At 35.6% G+C, this 25,786-nt stretch overlaps 1 protein-coding gene across 1 annotated transcript in view; it reads right to left on the bottom strand.

Moving 5' to 3' along the window:
* Positions 1-20,048: 20,048 nt before the first annotated feature.
* The window catches only part of LOC117329070 (guanylate cyclase soluble subunit alpha-2-like), a 66,128-nt gene continuing 60,390 nt past the window's right edge, over positions 20,049-25,786 (bottom strand). The window contains exons 8-10 of the mRNA XM_033886781.1: positions 23,542-23,685; positions 23,120-23,274; positions 20,049-22,963 (exon numbers count right to left, since the gene is read on the bottom strand). Coding sequence (XP_033742672.1) covers positions 22,762-22,963; positions 23,120-23,274; positions 23,542-23,685 — 501 coding nt within the window. The 3' untranslated portion in view covers positions 20,049-22,761. The remainder of the gene's footprint in view (positions 22,964-23,119; positions 23,275-23,541; positions 23,686-25,786) is intronic.

Raw genomic sequence — 25,786 nt, forward strand, 5'->3', positions numbered from 1 at the left:
ATGTACTTTCTTTATCAAAACAAAGATAATCAAGGTAATAACCAATCTAATAATAATTCTAAAAGCATGTATCATATGTATTATACATGGATATCGCTTTTAATAAACTCTATTTGAACTCGAGATAGCAATATCTATATTCTTGATATTCCAGTTTCTATAATGCCTAAAATAGATTCAACTATTTAAAATTTGTTGACGGTTATCCCCGTAAATATAAGGGACATGCTACAATAATCCATTTGATCAAGTTTACATAAACACTAGGTACGATAACGATTAAAATGATATGTACTGATATCTAATTTGATAAATCACAAAAGCTGGACAATCCTTATCAATGCCTTAAAGTGATGAGGAATATTAACAGAGTTTTTTCATTCAAGGTCACCATCTTCGTTCCACATGTCAAGCAGTACGATGGAACAGAAAGTAATTTAATGAAAGGCCATGGTGACATTGTTAGGGAAGAGCGAATCAACTTGACAGAGGACAAGCCTTCTGAACCGAACGGAGTAGACGTAGAGGATGAAATATATGTTGACTAGAAGTGGTAAATTGTCGTCAAGTAGATTTATATGTCAAACTGTTAGACACGAATTTAATTTAAAACTACCTCTACACTTGATTGTTACGCGGAAAGGGGGACTTTACAACACTTAATTGCAGACTTGAGATTTTTATTTAGCAACGTTGTCCAGATTTCGTCCTGGTTGGTTTGATATTTTTAATGAGAAGAAATCAGTTTCATTCGTATACTAATATGGTATCGTGATATTTGATTTCACGAGCATTTCTTCATCGTTATATCATGGTACTAATTGCTTTGGAATCCGATTTGAAAATCATGATTCATAAAAGAGATGCTCTCTCCCCTTTCCGAAAGCACATTTTTTTCCTAAATCACTTCCCTGCACGAGCAAAATAACATAGATAAAAGATATTCAAAGTTAGCGAGTTTGACAGAATGCTGTTTTATCCTATTCGCCATAATGAAATCGACTAATCTTTTAATCAGATCCAAAGAATATAAAATAAGTGAGTTACTGTGCCGCAGATCTGCATTTTAAGAATCAAATCAAATACTTATACGGCAACACTTTTGAATTAGCAGACCTAATCAGTTAGCAACAAAAGAACTCAATCTTAAATCATATGTATTTCTGCTTTATGTTCAACTTCTAAGTTTAATTCGTCAATCAAAAGTCGTATACTCCTCAAATCAAATTTTCCCTAATATGATTGATATAACATTCAATAAGCGAAGGCGATATTGCTTTCTGAATGATTTGAAGAAAAAAACGAACTACGACTGACATAATTACAGTACATTGATCAAATTCTTTGTAGAAGATTAAAATCTGTTATGAAGATAACAGTAAAGTGATCAAAAGTCTATATACTATCTCAAAGTTTCTTTTGTTTTTAACCATAAATGGAGATTATCTTTGTATATTATTCGTTGTAGTGAACAGCCGTAAGAACGACCAGTTCGGCCCTCATTTAATCATCATCATTCAGGTGTGTATCTAAGTTTCAAATATTTGACCATAAATTACTTCAAACTGGACAATCCGAATACCATCAAATGTGTCATTCATGTTTTTAGAAAATACAGATTAATTAAAATACTACAACGACATGTAAAAAACAGTCGATTCTAAAGACAAAATATACCCAAAATGATTCACCAAGGCAAAACATACCACATATCAAACTATAATTAACACAACTATTCACAAGGTCATTATAGCGAAGGCATAATTCTAACTCAAATCGATAAAATTAGTGCAAAATATAAACAAAGATATATATTTGCACGGAAACTCTTGAAAACGAACAAGGATAATGGCACCAGATGTTCCAGGAGAGCAAGCGTCTTCTTCTTCATCAACGACACTCATATCATATCAACAAGCGTAGGAAATGACTTCATATCGCTCAAGGAAATAAAAATAATTCCAAATGAGAACATAATGTTGACATCGTCAATCTGAATCTCTCGGAACCTTGTGTCGTTCGGTAGTCGACATTTATCACGGAAATCGTGATGATGGGAACAAATTCTTGAATATCGAATCAATTAGGACACAGTATGTAGGGGAAGCAAAAATCTAAATTATAGAAATGGACAATCAACAATCGGGAAATTGAAATCACCACTGTTATCATACAGCTTATAACGCATTTCCTTGAGTTTGGAATTGGGAGTGGTAGAGTAAACAGTAGAAAAATCAATTTTTGTGACGGAGAAACTTGTTTTTTGGAGGGGAAGGAGGGATTTTCAAGATTAATAAAAAAAATCTCTGGAGTACAATAGGACTGCAGTAAAAGACAACTACTCGAACCCAGTGATAAAATGTAAATAATACTTTAGGATGGGACGTGATATTTTGGTGAACTAGACATTATAACACCGTGTACAGATATTTGATATTACTGGCCCCCGGTGACAAGGACGGTAGACGCCAAACTAGCATGAATATACTTAGAAACAAAGTAGCTGTTGACAGTGTGTAACTGGATATTGTCTCATTGTCGAGATCCTGACATGGAATAGTGATTCAATTTAAATTCAATTTCGATGTAGGTTATCAAATTTTCTAAAAGGTTGTTAAGATCGTATCAACAAACCATAAACACGATTTATAGAGTAGACTGGGTCATGTTTACCTACATTGTATCTATAGGGGTCTGTCACAGACTTGGCTGATGGTATTACAAAAGAACAACGTTCAAGTTAGGGGTCTCTCTCAGGTATAGCTGACATGACTGGTGGTATTAAACGAGGACGACATGACTGGTGGTATTACACAAGGACGACATGACTGGTGGTATTACACAAGGACGACATTACTGGTGGTATTACACAAGGACGACATGACTGGTGGTATTACACAAGGACGACATGACTGGTGGTATTACACGAGGACGACATGACTTGTGGTATTACACGAGGATGACATGACTGGTGATATTACACAAGGACGACATGACTGGTGGTATTACACAAGGACGATATGACCGGTGGTATTACACGAGGATGACATGACTGGTGGTATTACACAAGGACGAAATGACTGGTGGTATTACACAAGGACGACATGACTGGTGGTATTACACGAGGTCGACATGACTGGTGGTATTACACAAGGACGACATGACTGGTGGTATTACACGAGGACGACATGACTGGTGGTATTACACGAGGACGACATGACTGGTGGTATTACACGAGGACGACATGACTGGTGGTATTACACGAGGACGACATGACTGGTGGTATTACACAAGGACGAAATGACTGGTGGTATTACACAAGGACGACATGACTGGTGGTATTACACAAGGACGATAAGACTGGTGGTATTACACGAGGACGACATGACTGGTGGTATTACACGAGGACGACATGACTGGTGGTATTACACAAGGACGGCATGATTGGTGGTATTACACAAGGACGACATGACTGGTGGTATTACACGAGGACGACATGACTGGTGGTATTACACGAGGACGACATGACTGGTGGTATTACACAAGGACGATAAGACTGGTGGTATTACACGAGGACGACATGACTGGTGGTATTACACAAGGACGGCATGACTGGTGGTATTACACAAGGACGACATGACTGGTGGTATTACACAAGGACGACATGACTGGTGGTATTACACGAGGACGACATGACTGGTGGTATTACACGAGGACGACATGACTGGTGGTATTACACAAGGACGATAAGACTGGTGGTATTACACGAGGACGACATGACTGGTGGTATTACACAAGGACGATAAGACTGGTGGTATTACACGAGGACGACATGACTGGTGGTATTACACGAGGACGACATGACTGGTGGTATTACACGAGGACGACATGACTGGTGGTATTACACAAGGACGAAATGACTGGTGGTATTACACAAGGACGACATGACTGGTGGTATTACACAAGGACGATAAGACTGGTGGTATTACACGAGGACGACATGACTGGTGGTATTACACGAGGACGACATGACTGGTGGTATTACACAAGGACGACATGACTGGTGGTATTACACGAGGTCGACATGACTGGTTGTATTACACGAGGACGACATGACTGGTGATATTACACAAGGATGACATGACTGGTGGTATTACACAAGGACGACATGACTGGTGGTATTACACGAGGACGACATAACTGGTGGTATTACACGAGGACGACATGACTGGTGGTATTACACGAGGACGACATGACTGGTGGTATTACACGAGGACGACATGACTGGTGGTATTACACGAGGACGACATGACTGATGGTATTACACGAGGACGACATGACTGGTGGTATTACACGAGGACGACATGACTGGTGGTATTACACGAGGACGACATGACTGGTGGTATTACACGAGGACGACATGACTGGTGGTATTACACAAGGATGACATGACTGGTGGTATTACACGAGGACGACATGACTGGTGGTATTACACGAGGACGACATGACTGGTGGTATTACACGAGGACGACATGACTGGTGGCATCACTGATGTTAAGAACAACAATGTTAGGAGGTTGTTGTACTTTTCCATTGAGGATACATAATTCGGATCATGGTACAATACGGCATTCACGGTATTATAATCATAGTTGTTACGTGTACATAGATTATTACATTATGTACAAACACTTATACTTATAAAATTACTAAATCATAATTTGTTATTCAAATTTTAACATTTTGTAGATTAAAAGGGTTTTGCAGAAAGGTGTAATAACAAACAGAAATAGACGAACATGAGGTCAACATACGAGCTAGATGCCAGGTGTCCCGGAAGGAAGTGTGTCATTAATCGGTGACACCACAATGTGAATCTAGGTGGATTTGTAAGATATGTATCCTACCTTCAAGAGTGCTAATTAACGGATATGTACAATGTAGGTGATTTAAAGTAAAATCTTATGATGTTTAGGTCTTGCTACATCGTGGACCATCGTCATGTTTACTATCATTTCAAATATCTGTGGGAGATGGTTGATTTAAAACGTGTTGCGACTTCACACCCTTCCGTTCATATATACCGATTTCTCTTTCAACATGAGGCGTTCGTCCTTATCATTTTTCGAATTTTCGGCGACTATTCGACCCTTTAATGACGCTCTGTATGGTAAATTCGCTAGGCTAGGATTTCAGAGTTTCTTTTACGATGAGATGAAATCGCGTTGTGAAATTATGGTAACGAATTACTGAAATGAAATATTGAGTGCTTTTATAAAAATCTTGAAATTTAAAACGACACAAAGACAATTTCTCCACCAAACCGCACTTTCATTGCATCTTTTGTTACATCGTATTATAAGTGGATGCATTTAGGAGATGGCATTAAAGCAGCAATGTATTTAAATTGTATTGTCTAGTGAAGTATTCGTATTGAACGTGATTTAAAGACATGATAGCAATTTTCAATATGCGATATGAATCATTATTAAGATTATATCTGTGTTAGTTTTGCTTTCATTCCTACATCATCATTAGGAATGTATTAAGAACGAACTAAAATTCAGTCCATCAGTATCGGTTACTTTACTTCCTTATCTATTCCCCTTTTGTAATAGTACATGTACATATGGCGTTACTTTAAACTACCTAGTGTTGGAGTATTAAAGTTAACAAACCAGAACTTACAAACGTATGTGGGATACGAAGGCTATTTGCATCCTCTCGATAATTGTATCGTAAACAGACCTGGCAGATATAATTATATATATGGTGTTATGATAATAAACATGTAATTGTGATTTCCGATGACCACTCCAGGTATATTTCTGTATTTCCGATCTTTTCGGTATCTATGAGATAATACAATGATTAAGTGTACTGTCGGTATTGCTGATATTACACGTGCACGTTCCATTAAAACGGAACACGAACAGGCCGCGATAATTATTTAGAATCCTTTATTCTACAAGCCATGATGATTCCCTTTCATCAGCTACGGTATATATCCATCACAGATTTACTATCCTTTTACACCCTTTCTATAACATCTACGGAAGAAACATTATACCGGACTGTCAAATCTGGACCCACAAACAGGTATAGCTGAATTACTGTCAACTGTAATGACTCGTTGATTCTGCACAAATGGCCATATCCAGTAAAAAAACAATATGGAATTGAAATTAAAAGCAGTTTTATTTGTCAGTTATGACAATAGCTGTTCACTCATGGGATTTGAAATTGAAACAAACAACACACTATATTAGTGATCGATGTTTTACACAGAGCTGTAAAATTTATATTGCACAAACAAATTTTGAATTAAATTGTTTGTAATGGACCAGGGAAGCTAATGGCGCCAACTGACGAGTGAAACCTGGATTAAACTGACAAAGAACCAGTATCAAGACTAGATTAACCATTCTAAGATTAATGGCACTACAAAAAAACATTATATGTCGGTTGATTTTGGCTATGTCGCACTGTGTCATTGCCGCCAATGCAAGTGAAGAACGACAGAGCGACAGGGAGAAAGAGCGACAGGGAGAAAGAGCGACAGTGTGCCATGCGATGAGCAACGTGAAAAAACCCTGCCAATGCCACATTGTGACATGGCCAAAATCTGATAACATTCAGTCACTAATCACTAATCATGATATTGATATGGTACTGATCATAATTCAAATAACTAACAAACAGAAACAAATTGTTTTAATGAAAATATGTCCTCAAAGACTACCCAGAAATTGACATTAGAATAAAACCTAAAAGAATGTATACTTTTAATGACAAACAATACTGACACAAGTGTTCCTGTGTTTGTCTGCTTGACACAATGACGTATGTATAACACTAAGTATCAGTCTGAGATAATTTATCATGCTTCACGACATTAACAACTTCAGAGATATTGTAACAAGTTCCAATATCGGGAGCTAATTGGTTTAACGAAAAAACATTATCCTTTATCGTATTATAGTAATCTTGGTTTGACGGGTATTTAGCTGTTACTATTTATAGTCACATGACCTGTAGTTGCAATCATCTCAGAGGTTCCAGTTATTAGTGATTATGACAAGAAGCATTGTAAACATTCCCATAAAGGTTCTGAGGAAGAAATAAAAACCGTACGTATCATGGGTTTTAGAAAACTGAGACCACAGGAAAGAAAACCAGTAGGATAATAATTAATATTAGATTTCTTGAATCTCTTTGGATGCATGGTATAAATATACATTTCTTGATATGCTATTGATAGGCCTTTTCAAATATCCATGTGCTTTAACTGAAGGTTTTTTTGTTATAAATGAGGTCGTTCTATCACTTTAAGTCTTCTACTTAGTGTACAGAAGAAAATGATCTTGAATGACCTGGTTTCATCGTTATAATGATCAGGATACTTCCACTCTATTATTTTCCTTGACCTACAGTTCCCGTTGATGTCTCCTGTCAGATGACCAATAATGATGTTTCACCAACCAAACGAAACTATCCCGATCAGTATACTGTCGAGTATACTGATCGGGATAGTTTCGTTTGGTTGGTGAAACAAAACAGATATGTAAAGTTTGCCATCAGATAAACAATGAGGTGAATGACTTCCCTACGAACCGAGCATGCCAATAAAGATTGTACGATGATGTCTAAATTGCAAGGAAAAGAGAACGAGATGGAGATTATAAGAGTAGAAAATTATAGTAAATGATTTTTAGGAAAACAAAATCATTCTGTATATCGAACGTTGGACGGACACTAAAGCGTATGCCTAATGCCAACTAAACGCATGTCCATAAAGGTGAGATCAAGCTAGGATTGGCTAAACAAAATAATTCATCATGCTTCATGACATTAACAACTACAATGGTATTATAACAAGCTTTCAATGTCGGGACTAATTGGTTTACTATAGACTTCTTCGTCGAGAATCAACAAAAACTCCTTATCCCCTATCACAATGTACGGATCTCTAACGGGTAGTTAGCTGTTACTATTTATAGTAACATGTCCTGTGGCTGTAGGCATCTCATATGTATCTCTTATTAGCGATTATAACTAGAAGCGTTCCAAATATTCCCATAAAGGTTTAAGGAGGAAATAAAAGCCGTACGTCCTATGTGCTGTAGAGAAATGTGAGACTGCAGGGAAGAAAACCAGTAAGAAAATTATCATTATTAGATTTTTCTAGAATCTCTATTGATGCATGATTCAAAAACACATGCCTTGTCATGATTTTGTTAGGTTTTATCCGTGTGTTATACTGTAATTGGACGTTTTTGTTATAAATGAGGTTGTTCTATCACTTTAAGTCTTCTATTTAGTGTACAGTAGAAATAATCTGGAATGACCTGGTTTCATCGTTAGGATGAGCAGGATATCTCTACTTTATTGTTTTCCTTGACCTACAGTCATGTTAAACCTTCCAGATAAACACTCTTGGAAAATACGTAAAGTTAACCATCAATTAAACAGTGGCATGGATGCATATATATGCCCTGTGCACGCCAATCAACAAAACTACAATAGGTATCCATTTTCGATCGACCCCGTAAAAACGCCATTGTGTCGCTTTGTTTTGTAACTAAAACCGACCACACGAGTTATTTATTTATACACTGATTTCAAAAGAAAAACAGCACTTAAATAGTTGAACGACCGACGACTTTCAAGTCCTCGATTTACAACTCTGAAGGAACACACCACAAAGCGTTGGCTATGGCGATAACTCTTTCTGTTTGCTACAAAATACAGCGACAAAATAATAGCAGCCTTACATAATGTATACATGCTTAAAATAAATAAATATGTCTTCGGTGTTTATGGTAGATACCCCATGGGCAAAACAATAAGCTCGATTTTCACTTTGTTGTTTAAAATGTAGATAACGATCATATATAAATAAATAAATTCTTTGGTATATGTTTATTTAGATACTGCTTGATAATTAAGGTTAAGACCCTTTTCGCTATTGTGAATATGGTGTTTGTGGTTTAATTGATTTTGAACATCCCACAAAAACCACTTTTTTAGGGACTGTTTTATAATGCAGGGATGTAGTATGTTGACGGTAAATCATCCCCGACGCTTGTTACAATAAAATCAGACCTATTGTAATGTCAGAAATCTTCTTTCCGATTGAATATTAACCAGTGACATTTTCTTCAAAACGCTGTGAATTGCACAAAAACCAAGCCCTGTTTGTGCAGATTTGACAATGTGGAGCTGATCAACGTTACAACAAGTAACAAACGACTAATTTCATAACATGTCTTAATCAATTTACCGATTTTGATTGACGTAGCATTTTTTTCACGTTCTAAATTATCCAGATTTTGAATAAATCGTGTTATAAATAACATTTCTGATTTAAAGTTTTATAAAGTGAGTAATTGTCTATAATCCCTACAGATACAGATAGTTTACAGTTATCATTGTTGCGTATGAACTGAATATATGTGCATGTTTTCGTCATAGTCCTGTTGTTTCCCCAATCATTGTGACATCAGTTTGGCTCATGATATGTATTACTCGTTGATGTGCCAAGTGGATACGTTATCCTCACATCGGTTCTCATTTGGAGGACGCGCTGTTTATTATTAAATGAAGACGCTTCCCTACCGGAACGCCTGGTCTGTTTTGTATTTTACTCCTTCTATCATCCGCATGTCAATTCATGTTTTGTTCTTAGTTTGCCTTCGGTTTTCGAGTTTGAACCACGATCGTGTTTACACGCCAGTGTTCTATTTTTTTGTTTTTGTATTGTAAACAGATAGGCCTATCGACATGTTTTAGTTATAATGACATAAAACAGATAGGCCTATCGACATGTTCTAGTTAGGATGGCATAAAACAGATAGGCCTATCGACATGTTTTAGTTATAATGGCATAAAACAGATAGGCCTATCGACATGTTTTAGTTATAATGACATAAAACAGATAGGCCTATCGACATGTTTTAGTTATAATGGCATAAAACAGATAGGCCTATCGACAGGTTTTAGTTATAATGACATAAAACAGATAGGCCTATCGACATGTTTTAGTTATAATGACATAAAACAGATAGGCCTATCAACATGTTTTAGTTATAATGACATAAAACAGGTAGGCCTATCGACATGTTCTAGTTATGATGGCATAAAACAGATAGGCCTATCGACATGTTTTAGTTATAATGACATAAAACAGGTAGGCCTATCGACATGTTCTAGTTATGATGGCATAAACAGATAGGCCTATCGACATGTTTTAGTTATAATGACATAAAACAGATCGGCCTATCGACATGTTTTAGTTATAATGGCATAAAACAGATAGGCCTATCGACATGTTTTAGTTATAATGACATAAAACAGATCGGCCTATCGACATGTTTTAGTTATAATGACATAAAACAGATAGGCCTATCGACATGTTTTAGTTATAATGACATAAAACAGATAGGCCTATCAACAGGTTCTAGTTATAATGACATAAAACCGATAGGCCTATCGACAGGTTCTAGTTATAATGACATCAAACATATAGGCCTATCGACATGTTTTAGTTATAATGACATAAAACAGGTAGGCCTAACGACATGTTTTAGTTATAATGACATAAAACATATAGGCCTATCAACAGGTTCTAGTTATAATGACATAAAACAGATACGCCTATCGACATGTTTTAGTTATAATGACATAAAACAGATAGGCCTATCGACAGGTTCTAGTTATAATGACATAAAACAGATAGGCCTATCGACAGGTTCTAGTTATAATGACATAAAACAGATAGGCCTATCGACATGTTTTAGTTATAATGACATAAAACAGATAGGCCTATCGACATGTTCTAGTTATAATGACATAAAACAGATAGGCCTATCGACATGTTTTAGTTATAATGGCATAAAACCGATATGCCTATCGACATGTTTTAGTTATAAAGACAAAACAGATCGGCCTATCGAAATGTTTTAGTTATAATGACATAAAACGGATAGGCCTATCGACATGTTTTAGTTATAATGACATAAAACAGATAGGCCTATCGACATGTTTTAGTTATAATGACATAAAACAGATAGGCCTATCAACAGGTTCTAGTTATAATGACATAAAACAGGTAGGCCTATCGACATGTTTTGGTTATGATGGCATAAAACAGATAGGCCTACCAACAGGTTCTAGTTATAATGGCATAAAACATATAGGCCTATCAACAGGTTCTAGTTATAATGACATAAAACATATAGGCCTATCAACAGGTTCTAGTTATAATGACATAAAACAGATACGCCTATCGACATGTTTTAGTTATAATGACATAAAACAGATAGGCCTATCGACATGTTCTAGTTATAATGGCATAAAACAGATAGACCTATCAACAGGTTCTAGTTATAATGACATAAAACAGATAGGCCTATCAACAGGTTCTAGTGATGATGACCTAAAACGGATAGGCCTATCAACATGTTGTAGTTATAATGACATAAAACAGATAGGCCTATCGACAGGTTCTAGTTATAATGGTGTAAAACGGATAGGCCTATCAACAGGATCTAGCTATTATGACTTAAACGGATAGGCCTATCAACAGGTTCTAGCTATGATGACCTAAAACGGATAGGCCTATCAACAGGTTCTTACTACGGTGACCTAAAACGGATAGACCTATCAACAGGTTCTAGTGATGATGACTTAAAACGGATAGACCTATCAACAGGTTCTAGCGATGATGACCTAAAACGGATAGACCTATCAACAGGTTCTAACTATGATGACCTAAAACGGATAGACCTATCAACAGGTTCTAACTATGATGACCTAAAACGGATAGACCTATCAACAGGTTCTAACTATGGTGACCTAAAACGGATAGACCTATCAACAGGTTCTAACTATGATGACCTAAAACGGATAGACCTATCAACAGGTTCTAACTATGGTGACCTAAAACGGATAGACCTATCAACAGGTTCTAACTATGATGACCTAAAACTGATAGGCCTATCAACAGGTTCTAGTTATGATGACTTAAAACTGATAGGCGTATCAACAGGCTCTAGTTATGATGACTAAAAACTGATAGGCTTATCAACAGGTTCTAGTTACGATGACGTAGACGGAATGGGCCTATCAACAGGTACGTTCTAGCTATGATGACCTAAAACGGATAGACCTATCAACAGGTTCTAGCTATTTTCGCTCAGCTGTTACGTTTCCTATTTGGTGCTAAGCGGAGAGAGAATAAACAGTTACGACCGGAACAAAGTCTGGTCACTGTCCTTGTCGTAAACCGGAAGTAGGTACATTCCATGCTAGTAGCATTTAATTTTCCCTAAAAGAAGTAAAGAACAACCGCTGTGTAAACCGGAAATAGACATGGTGTTGTCCATACGGGTGTCGTGTGCAGACATAATTGATGACAAGGCTCTTTACGTAAATTGTGTTGTATATATTCTTTTTGATACGAGGCGTTCAGACACAGCGCGTGCAGAAATGCTCTTGGGAGATTTAATGCCACATTAATTACACTACGTATATTGCTCAATTCGAATAGAATCAGTGAAACACACTAGGTAAGGACGACTCGGTGGATCGTAATGACATTTCCGTACAAAGCGTAATGTGCTCAGTTCAAATAATCACTTCCGTTGGAATGGCTTTATTTCTATTTTGAAGATAATGCTAAAGACTTATTATATCGGTCTATAGGAGGAAACTATTGGGATATCCAAAAGAGTGATTACGTCACATATAAGGAATTCAATTAGTTAGTGTGGATTACATGTACCGTTTCCCAAATGTAGAATAAAAGCATACAGCGCATGGAATGACCACTAAAGTCAATACTACTTTGGTACAGAAAGTGAAGTGTCACCTAGAATGTGCCTGATGATAGCCTAGATTCGTCCTTGTGGGACAGGATCGCTCATGGAAAAGATTTCTCAGCAAAGCACCTGTATAATTTCTCCAGTCGTTCATTTATTTGCTTGCAATTTTAGCTGTGATTTTTCTTTTAATCCATGAGGGTACGTCCAATTACACGCGCTTGCCTTCAGAGCTGGAAGTCAGCGACGCCATTAAACAAAAATGAGTAACCATACATGTGTGACTTGAATGAATATGTGTGTGTATATTCCGAGTAATACTCACATATCAACGCCTTCTGTATAAGACAATGGAAATTGGACGGGACTGTTTAATCATACACTGTTTATATCAAATTATCATTATAATTAAATCAAAGCTTCGATTTATCTGATATTTCTAGTTCAATGCAGCGTACACCATTGACGGGTAGTATCAAAACACCACACATGTGTGTTCATTTAGTGGAAACCTCGTGAAAATCCATGTTATAGCATAATAATTCCCCGCTTAGAGTACGCTACACAGAAATACAACCATAAGAGTGAAATAAGCTTTAACGTAAATTAATCAGTGGAACCTTCGATTGAAATTCCTTGTTATACCCTCAAGGTAGAAAGTCTTCATTAGTCCTCCCTGTACTAACAAAATATTCAATATCACGAGGGTCAAGATCTCCTGCTGTCTGTCATTAACGTATGGTAAAAATGATAAGCAGTTACAATCTTTATCAAATACAGGTGGCAATAAAGTCACGTGACATTAAAGTCAGTTGTCAATAAAGTCACGTGACAATAAAGCCATGTGACAATAAAGTCAGGTGTTGATAAAGGCAAGGGTCATCAAATCATGGAGTAATGAAAGTCAGGTGTTAATAAAGTCAGGCCAGGTGACAATAAAGTCAGGTGTCCTTAAAGTCATGCGTCGTTGCAGTCAAGAGTCATCAAAGTCAGGTGTCCTTAAAGTCGGGTGTTAATGAAGTCAGGTCAGGTGACAATAATGTCAGGAGTCATTAAAGTCGGGCGTTAATGAAGTCAGTTGTCATCAAAGTCAGGTGTTAATAAAGTCAGGTCAGGTGACAATAAAGTCAGGTGTCCTTAAAGTCATGCGTCATTGAAGTAAAGTTTCATCAAAGTCAGGTGTCATTGAAGTAAAGTTTCATCAAAGTCAGGTGTCTTTAAAGTCAGGCCAGGTGACAATAAAGTCAGGAGTCATTAAAGTCGGGTGTTAATGAAAACAGTTGTCATCAAAGTCAGGTGTTAATAAAGTCAGGTCAGGTGACAATAAAGTCAGGTGTCCTTAAAGTCATGCGTCATTGAAGTAAAGTTTCATCAAAGTCAGGTGTCATTGAAGTAAAGTTTCATCAAAGTCAGGTGTCTTTAAAGTCAGGCCAGGTGACAATAAAGTCAGGAGTCATTAAAGTCGGGTGTTAATGAAAACAGTTGTCATCAAAATCAAGTGTGATTAAAGGGTGTTTATGAAGTCGGGTGCCAATAAAGTCAGGTGTGATTTACTTTGGGTACAAGTCAGGTGTCAATACAGTCAGGTGTCATTGAAGAAATGTGTCAATAAAGACAAATGTCAATAAAGTCAGGTGTCATCAAAGTCAGGTATCAATATAGTCTGTTGACAATTAAGTCAGATGTCATGAACGTTTCTGAACTGATCATTTGAACATCTTTGTTAAGTGAAGTAAAGATTATGATGTGTCATTTGCATAAAGCCATATATATATTGTATAGGTTACAACCATCGCATACTTTTTAGAAAAGATTAGCCGAGCTGGATTATGATACCAGATTATCTCCCCTTAGAATGAATCTAGAATCAGAAATAACATAGAAACCAAAATAATCAAGCTATAAAGCTAATTTTATTTGTCATTTTGACATTTTAGAGACAAAGAACAGTCTCCATAATCAATTTATTATCTATATAGTGTTTCTTTATATTTGTTTCATTTGAGCTTTAGTTTAAATATATTCCGACAGTACCATTAGTCAACAGTGACACAAGCGACGTTTTCTCAATCACAAGGTGTCACAAGCGACCAAACTCATTTAGCTGGTGTCACGCACAGGCATTCTCATTCTGGAAAACGTCACATATAACCTGCGCCATCCTGATAAATACACCCCCACGGTAGAATCCTTCATACTATCAATCATTCTGTAAATAGTGGTCAAACACTGCTGACCGACGCCATGTTCTGGACATTGTCCATAACCGACCTGGTCATTATTTCATTATTTTGATATCAATTTGAGGAGCCATCATACACTGTTTAGAAATATCAATCGAAATTTCGTTGCTTGTCCATATTGTGAACAGAAAGAAAAGAGTAAGACGTGGTTTTGTTACAAGTTGTTACTGTCTTCGTCTTGGTCATGACTCTCGGAAGGCGACTTCATTTAGCAGAGTGAATCAAATTTATTCAATCGTTCAAAAGATTACCAAGCAATTCCCTCGAAATCATATCAATGACGTTTTACACAAATTACAATACCGACCTTTCATAATGACATACGAACGATTTATAGTTATATTTTTTTCGTTATCTATTGAAGAAAGCAAACATATAGATTAAACATTATTATCAAATACAGTGTATATGTTTACGCGTTTAAACGTGGATGTACTTCATATATTCCAGTATCATTAATACTAGGTTTCAACTTTATATAATTCTTGTATTAATTAAAACTAGACTTCAACTTCATATATTCCAGTATGCATTCATACTATGTGTCAACTTTATATTTTCCATTATTACTTTATACTAGGTGTCAACTTTATATTATTCCTTTATTAATTAATACTAGATTTCAACTTCATATATTCCAGTATTCATTCTTACTAGGTGTAAACTTCATATATTCCAGTATTCATGCATACTAGGTGTCAAATTTATATATTCCAGTATTAATTTATACTAGATGTCAACTTTATATTATCCCTGCATTTATCAATACAAGGTTTCAACTTCATATATTCCAGTATTCATTCTTACTAGGTGTCAACTTTATATATTCCAGTATTCACTCATACTAGGTCAACTTTATATATTCCATAATCATTGATACTTGATGACAACTTTATATTATTCAGCATTCATTAATATGTGGTGTCACTTTCAAACTACTCAAATGTTTGTTTATACTAGGTGTCATATGGCAATAATTAATCATCCATATGAAACACGGACAGGTGTTTTGCAGTTTCCTCGATCATATCATATGCACAGGTATATCATATGTACCTGCACATGTTGCGGTATGAATGGTAACATTGTAAAAATATTTACTGTTCACGGTAATTTTAATACTACATTAGGATAAAATACTGAAACAGTACACACTACAGCTAAGGAAGACCCCAATGGATAGATTTGGTGTAACTCCATATATATTACATTATCTAATTCAGGAGATATTGAACACCGACATATAAAAATACCTGGTGTAATATTGCTGCCAGTTCGTTCCCTTTTACTCGTCATGTCTCGTATACATAACTGGTTCAAGAAATGCTGGTATATTTTAATCACGTTGCTTTAAATCCTACAAAGCATACTTTTGTGAAATTATATATTTCCTAGATGAAATTTTCTTTGTCTTAGACTTAAATAGTACAATTAAATTTCATACAAACGGACATATCCTCAAATATGTATCACATACAATAGAACAAAAAGTTCAAAATAATTAATAAAACTGAAGGGAATATCCCACGATGTATACACACTTTTAGTAATCGTTTATTGAATGTTTACTTCTAAGCACAAAACTCGATATATTTTTGATGGAAGGATCAAACTAGCAAAGCCGTCAGAGGGAAAACATGTTATGAACTGTTTCTGTTATGATGAAATTAGAAAGCTTCGATAACATTAGATAACCTGATTTAGGGAGCACTTTCCATTTACATCTTTGCCCTATTTCGTCATCAGCACGCATCTGTCGAGTATGTTGGGGCTGAACCAACATTTAGAGCTGAAAGCCGAAGGCTATACAGCAACTGAAATACGAGCAAGCCATACTGTAACTCGTGCCAAGGTCATGTTTATAAAGATCATGAGTTGATGTTTCTAAACTGCTTTATGGGCTATGCACTACATATTAAACCCTAATTTGTTTCTATGGTGTTATGTTGATAAAACCCATTATACTCACTGTTAGTCGTTTGTCCGTACTTTAATTGTTTAACTACCGTGTGTGTAGTTACTCTGCGGAATAGAGCTGCTGAACACAAAGAAAGTATATGGAAACACTAACTATCTGTTCCATAAGGAAAAAAACTCTATCATCTAAATGTTGGCATGATTGATAAAAAATAAGGGCTTTGCCCGAGATACAATCGAGAAATGCACAATTTTCAAAACAGCTGTAATATGTTTGTTTAAAGATAAATTGTTACTGTTTTAATAATACCAATTTGAATTGAAAAAAATACGCCCTGAAGCTTCAAAACGTCTTTATCCTTGTAAAAAGTCACACTGGTTCAAGATCTACATATTTCATTTTCTTTTGAACTATTCTTAATTCATCAAATATATAAATTATGGAGCTAGTGTTTCTTTTATTTTTTTATTCACATATCTAGGCCTTTATTGATTTTCCAACCGTCGGAATTTCTACAATTTTTACTCACAACACCACTGACGAGTCCTAGAAGGACATAACAACTCTACAATGTTCATGTATGATGTCCCTAGCGTCCCTGACGAGTCCTAGAAAGGCAAAACAGCCGTACAATGTATGATGTTCCTAGCGTCACTAACGAGTCCAAGAAGGACTAAGCAACTACACAATAGATGATGTCCCCAGCGTCACTGACGAGTCCTTGGGGGAACGCAACAGCTGTATGGTGTCCCTATGGTCACTTACGAGTCCTAGAAGGACGAAACAACTATACAATATATGATGTCCCCAGCGTCACTGACGAGTCCTTGGGGAACGAAACAGCTGTATGATGTCCCTACTGTCACTGACGAGTCCTAGAAGAACGAATCAAACTATTATGTACCTGGGATATAATGAAAATGATATTAAAACTCGTAATTCACTTTTTAATTCCAACACCATAAAATGATAACTGCATAATATAAATTTGCTTATCTCTATTCCACTACTTACTATTCAGCAACACTGCTAAGAAGGAAGTCGCCGAATAATAAAGCTGGTTAAAATATAGTGTTTGATATTAATACTATATCATTTCGATGGCACTATATGACTTAATAGATAAATAACAATAAAGTTTCTAGAAAGAAGAGAAAATATAAGATCCCAAGTTTAGTCGCCACTTACGATCATTCAATTGGTGCAGTATGTAAGAATTTTATTCGCTGCACCTTTTGCATGATCGTTAAAGGCGATTAAATTTGGAATATTAATTATATTTTCTCTTCTTTCTAGCAAGTTTATTCTTTCTAATGTCTTTCTTGACTCTGTCTCACATTTGGCCTTTAGCTGAGCGTTTGCCCATATGAGGAAGACTTAGGGTTCTGTTCCACGGCCGAGGCATACAAGTGTGTATAAAAATGGTAGTTCCTACTCCTGCTCAGCGTTCAGCATTATGGGAGTGGGACTAATATATAAAATATATATACTATAAAAATATACTAGTAAAGTATTCATTTTTTGAAACGAAACTAATGTACGTTATGTAAATGGATAGCTACTTTACATTTAGTGTAAATATTATATGTAAAATATAATCAATGAATAATGCAATGGTTTCGTTCTTCAGAAAAGAAAGAACATACGGAAAACTGAAATTGCCTGATAATGCGAGAATGCAAACTGAAAGGTACACAATACTGATGTAACTGAAGTATAGTTCGATATTTTTATATAACAAAAGTTTTTTGTGTGGCTGTTGTAGTTTAAATGATGATAATAAAAGCATGATTTTGGACATAGGGACGAGTTAAGGAACCCGGGTCTAGATCACGACTGCTGAAGGTACGGAACTCCTTTGTGTGACTGCCGAAACACTGAAGGTTGTAAAAGGACGTTAAAACTCTGATGCTAACGTCATAGTGTTAGACATTTTGAGACAATTTAGTCCACAGTTGCACTGGAGACGTTTTCTCAATCACAGAATGTCACAAGCGGCCGAACTAATCTAGCTTGTGTCACAGTTGAATGGAATGAAGACATGTGTGCCTATTGGTATGCTGCTGGAAGGACTAGATTCTAAACTGAGGGTGTTGGAAAAGATATGCTGTTATTAACTTTGAATCAAGGACACGGCCGATTCTTCGTCAGCTGCTTCTTAACTTGCAAAGTAGTATGAAAATCATGATTTCTCGATCATGAGTTTTCCATTCATATTTTATCAATGATGCTTTCTTATACGGAAGTCGAGTTCTTCTTTGGGCATTTGTTCCCACTGTAATGATACAGTATATCCATGTATATCGATTGGTGATGTAAGTACTAACCGATGGAAGTGGATAGAACTACTACAAAATCCAATTATCTCATTCGAAAATATTCTTTTCAATTGTTTGATATGAAATCTTCGAAGCTCGTTGATATAGTTGGTCTATTGGTATTCAAATACTGGCTGAACGTCGGTCTCAAACAAACTTTGTTGTTATATGACGAAAAAATAAAATAAATTCACATTTCATGATTTGGTTTGATGTTATTTATAAGACTGAAAAGAAAGTCATTTCAGATATATGACTACTAGCTTATGACAGGTGATTGATTTTCATATGTAGAACATAAGCCTCCAATAAAATCATCTCCTTTAAAATATCGACAGACCAAGCAATGTTGATGTTATCAATGGCAGCAACTGTCAGTGTGCGTTTCTTACTCAGCCTTGAACGCGAATTGCCGAAGGTCTTTACTGTGATATGCGTTATCATAATAAGTCTGACAGATGGGCAAGTATCTTACCAGGAAGACTTTTTACCCGTTTTTTGTCTATGTGCTATATTTTCTTCCTTCTAAACATAAAACCGCATCCGTAAAATTACACACAATTCACCCAATGTGGATCAAACATAAATATTATCCCGAGGAAATCTTCGGGAACTCGCTATTTCAGGAACTCTTTTGCGAACAAATTGGCTATCTTTGATGATCGGAAGACGTTGAATCAGATATGCACGCAGCACGTGGACAGGTAAAGTAAATAACACATTTCATTAAAAAGATCTGAGACTGTGATATAAACCAAAGATTTATTTTATTCCATTAGGGTCACAGCAGTGGATGAAAGACATGGAATATTGATTTCATACTTCACCTGATAATGACGTTACGCTAAAATACATTTCTTAATATGTCAGAAATATTCTGCAATGAAACTAGTAATCTCTTAACCTTTCTACCTGTAGGATTGGCTTAGGGATTTAATTGATAAAATAAATATCCACCTTCTTCATATTGGTTTCTTATCAGATCCTTTAAATAGCATCACGTGAATTACCTGGTGTATCTGGTGAGATCAGGAGAGGATTAAATGTTCGAAGATCGGCATCTTTTATACCTAATGACCCCAGTCATAATGATACAGTTAACGACTTCTGGTAAAAAGGTGTAATTTGCCAAAAAATGTTGCAGAATATTTCATCTTTAATATTTTTGCTTTTTGTTCAAATTATTTTTGTAAAACGTGAATAATCAACACAATACTATTAAAATGTCAGGGAAAATAATATAATTCAAGGTTCAGTGTATCCATCGCGATACCTCTATCAAGGTAGATAAAAATACGGACATCCTCGAAATTATACTTGAGCTCATGAACGCTCTCTCTACACATACACAATATATCATATCGATAATGATACTCTCGGATTTCGAAGCTGATATGCTATATGACTATGGTAACAAACTAATTGTGTATTAACATATTATCTTTGTGTTGAAAAAAGAGACAAAAATAGCAACTTCCGCCAATATTATTCCGTATTCCAGTACTGTTGTCACCAATAAAAGTTTTTACAATGTAAAGGTATTACATTAGAAGAAAAAAGGTGCGTGAACAAATGTTTATGATCCGATTTCTTCACTTGTTACACTTAAAACCTATGGGACTATTACGTGATTAGCATGCACAAAGAATATTGCATTTGTATTTAAGATTATATAATCCTTCCTTAGCAACGACATATCGCTTTTATAATTACGTAGCTGATAGCCATTTGTAAATGTCTCAGTCTTTAATTGGAAAAAAATAAGAATATACATGGATCTATTTTGCACTAGAATGAGATTTCGTGATACATGTTTTCTGATATTAGTAATTGAAAAAGATAAGAATATACATATAAATGTTTTTTTCCGATTAAACAACAGAAAGAAATGCGAAACCGATATGTATATGACTTGAATGTGAAAGAAATGTTAGTGCCAAAGCATTGTCATCGAGGACAGTCACAATCTAAGCACAAGTGTACCTAATTTCGAACAGTCGAGACCTATTGTATGTATTTGTAGATAGACACTTTGAAGCAATCGTACGGGTTTATAATATCCAATACTATACAATTAATGTGATGTTATTTATGTGGGAAACTACAATGGCATGATAATGAAACATTTTACTATATAAATACGGGTGGGGTACATAACATTGTTAAGTCAAATATAACAATAATTTATCATTTTAAACACAAATATCACAATATTTCGACTTATTGACACTTTCGGTACAGAAAGTATATCGGAGTATCCAATAACTCTAACTTGCTAATACGAAGCTGATATCTCGAATACACTGTATTCTCGAAGTAAGCTTATTTTGGTCCCCAGACTAATACATATCCCATTTTTTCTCCTGATAGTATTACGAAAATGTTTCGAAAACAATGAGAATATCGAGCAGCTAGATTATATTTATTAGAATCATTAATACCACTAGACCGCTAACAAGAGATAAAATGTCTGCTGTCATTGTTTACGAAACATTCCACATAACATCACGCCAGTACATCAATGTAAGATATATCTCTACAGTTGAATAATCTATGGAGATAAATATTCAAACCTAGGCTTAAAAGTTATGTTCAGCACTAGAATCTGTATTTGGCAATATTGAACCTTAATTATTTTGAAATGCCTCCAAGCATTTCTTAATTATACAACTCGTGAAGCGATAGCAGTGTACTCAGTAAACTTTGTTTTTTTTAAGAATGTTTTACCATTATAAATTATCGTTTTAAAAATAACTTTTTTGGTAATGAAGCCAATTTGATTTACTTAATATGGCTATCCATTTTCAAATTAATTATACATGAACATCCTGATACCCAGAAGAAGTGCACAGTCTTGCATTACGTAATGACAAAGCTGGGTCAGGCATTGGAAACTATATTATTTTACGCCATTACATATTACTACCAACATTACGTCATAAGTAAACATCATCCCCGGTCTTCCAAATGGTAAAGATTGAAATCGCACTTTGTTTGTTTCGTTGCTAAAACATTTCCCCAAAGGAAGCTGTTCGATTGTCGCATTCCCTTCATAATTATAATTCTTATATATATAGCTGTACATGTAGTGCAACACAATTAAGATATATATATATATACTTACAACAAAAAATACTGACATATACATGTACTTTATTACTATAACATGTATGGGAAGAGAAATCACGTGGAAATCATCATGTGACGGAATATCCGTATGGAACATGTCCCCTCCGTGGTTTAATAGCATTCATTATCAAAATAAAATATTTCACATACTTCAGAAAGAAATAAAGGATTAGGAATTTACTTTAAATAACATTTGTCAGTGTATGTCTATGTCTACATTGAAGTGTTTTAAGGGTAACATAACTGGACGGTATGAAAATATAAATAAATACTCCGCAACAACCAGATTTGATTTTTCCTGAACGGTAAAATCAAAAAAACACATAGACCTATTAGGTAAAGACAACATCCCCTCTCCGAAACTCTTCCATTTGTAAGGCAATATGATCGACACTCGTGTCATCTTTATTTGCCCCTGGGAATTTAAAATCGTCCAAAAAGTAACAAACGCCGTCGATATCTTCAGGAAAACCATCTGGTAGCTCCTTCCGAGTTCGTGGGGTGTAAGAAAATCCTGCAGTTTCTGAGATGCATCTAAATATAAATTGTAATTAGTTTAGAAATTGTGTCAATTATAGTAAAATCAACAATATTTGTCAATTAATGCATTCACAGTTGATAAATTCAAAAGTAGAAATTCACATTAATAAAAAAACATATCTAAATGTAAAATATAACAGTTATCCTTACGTGTAAGTAGTCGGACTAATGTTGATGTGTTCAGCTTCACTTCCGCTCTCAAACTTGTTTGCCAGGGTGACGTTATTTCCGAAAAGACAGTATCTGGGCATGCGCACTCCAACAACTCCGGCCAAAACAGAACCAGTATGGAGTCCTATCCTCATCTACAGGGTAAATGACATGCCGTTATAGACTTTAACATTACTGAAGAAATGGCAATTCTTATACCTTTCTAGAATATGACTTGTTTCTAACCAACTGTTAAATTCATGCTGGACCATATGTAATATAAAACAGCATATTTTCTCCGGTAATACTATAAAATATTTATTATCAATGTACATCTAGAAAGTAATTACAACATGTCTAGCCCTCCGAAATCACCCAATTAAGAGTGAAAACATTACCACGTGACCACTTCCTATACATACCCTGATTGCGTTTCCGTCCTTGGACCTTTCCTTGCCGGCTATTTCCATCATTCTTAATGCCATAAAGGAGATCTGCTCGGCATGTCTCCTTGATCTTTTATGTAGTCCTCCAGCCACACAATATGCATCTCCAATCGTCTCCACCTAAAGTGACACAGCGCCACATTGTAAAAGCTTACTCTCTCTCTTCATTGTCATAAAAACAGCACATTGTAAAATTCATGCCCTTCGCCTAGCGGGGATACATCACATTATGTTATATGATAATGAACATAACATACAATTAACAACAACGGAGCACCACATCGTAAAACAAAAACCTACAACACTACCAGAAATTCCTTCATTTGTACACGCCGTTGTAAAGAATGACTTTTATAAATCAAAATGAATTATCAAGAAATATGGGAACTGAATAGGCTGACAGCACACACTAATATACAGTTACGTGTATCACCGAGACGAATCATCACCTTGTCCTTTAATACTGACAGGGTTAGAACCGAAAAATGAAAAACTTGTATGGTCTTACCAGAAACACAAACCAAGTATATGTGCATGGCGTTGATATCGAGATCCATCAATGGGAAAAGAAAGATATTTAACCCGAACATTCGCATGTTACATAAACGGACAGGGCAGTGCTACTTTCACCCAATGTATTCGCGTAAAATGTATACGTTCGGTAATCGATTTCTCCCCAAATTATTAACGCTTGAATAAATATGATGATATTTTGTCAAATTAACTCCACTCCCTGCATGTAAACCTCGCGATACGAGCTATCCAAATGATATTCTAGGTGCTATTACAAATGTAGTCCCCTAATCGAATAAGATAATACATATTGACGAATTATCGACGTTTTTCCTTCTAATCTTATCCACGAGCACACGACATGTACTGCATTTTTTCATAATTGAAATGTGTATACATATGAAGATATCATTTAACAATAATTGTTTCAAATATGCACATGATGAAAGACCAAATCTGCACGCACACGCCCCTGATTGCTCCTTATCCTGATAAGAAGAGCCATTTCACTGCCTTGCGGGCAGATCGGAGTTCTTATTTACACCGAAGTCCATATTAAACTGAATGAGATGACTTTCTAAATCTTATTTTTGAAGATAAAAAAACGGAAAAATAAGTCTTGGAGAAATGCCGGTTAAAATCGGAGTTTTATAACTCAATGTTACAGAAAGTCATTAGGCTTTGTGAACGGTTTGATTACCAAGAGAAATGGAGCGTGCTAGTGGTTAGAGTAACTCGCCCAAATGGATTAGGCGTTATAACATTATTAGTTTCGAGAAGGCTAATACCTTGTAATTAATGCGGATGCTATAAAGAATCCTCCTCGCACAAACGACGCCGAAATATGATGGTCACAAAGAAAAAGAAATCTGAGTAACAGAGGACAGTTTTTTTTGTTTTGTCTTTCTGGACATCTTATTCATAAACATAACACTATATGCATGCCACAAGACTGGTGTTCGGTATGCTTTAGGGACATATAATAATATGAATTGTTCTCAGACAGGGATTATCGATACCCGATATCACGCCTATTAGTTCGGATCACACCCCATTATTTCTTACTTGGAGGATGGGACTCGAAGTTGACCGACATTTGCATAGCGATAGTCGTAGATAACGCAGACGATGTTTATTCTTTCGGAACACCTGGAACGTTTATCAATATTGTCAGCATAAACATATGCTTTATTCGTAGTTTGACCTCGTTTTAAAGATTTCGAATAAGAATAAGGATTCCATTCAACTTTCCATATTATCGGGTCTTTTAGCTTATAATACCAACATAATCCCTTCCTACTTAGATGAAGAACAGAAATGAAAGGTCAGTCTGACAAACAACTGATAAACAGGCAGTGTTAATGATTACACACCAGTACTGTTCGTGAGAGAATTTAATGACTTACAGTTTTTGCATAGGGTGTGTGATTCCATTGATTGGTTTTGTTTGCATCTGTAACTTTGAAGAAATTTCCAAATCTTTTTTTATCTATCTTGTCAAATTGACTCGACAAATCCGATGACAAATGTCGCATGAATCTCCACCGGAAGCCCAATCCATTTATTTCAAAGTGATTTCCTTTTTTAAATTGTTGTCATATGTTATGTCACATATCACCTAGAATCACCTAATCTCATGATTTACTTGGGCTTTAACAACTTTCCCCCATTATCTTGGTGATACAATTCACTTGAGGTCGCGCTTTGA

The sequence above is a fragment of the Pecten maximus genome, chromosome 6 (genome assembly GCF_902652985.1).
Source record: "Pecten maximus chromosome 6, xPecMax1.1, whole genome shotgun sequence".
NCBI lineage: Eukaryota > Metazoa > Mollusca > Bivalvia > Pectinida > Pectinidae > Pecten > Pecten maximus.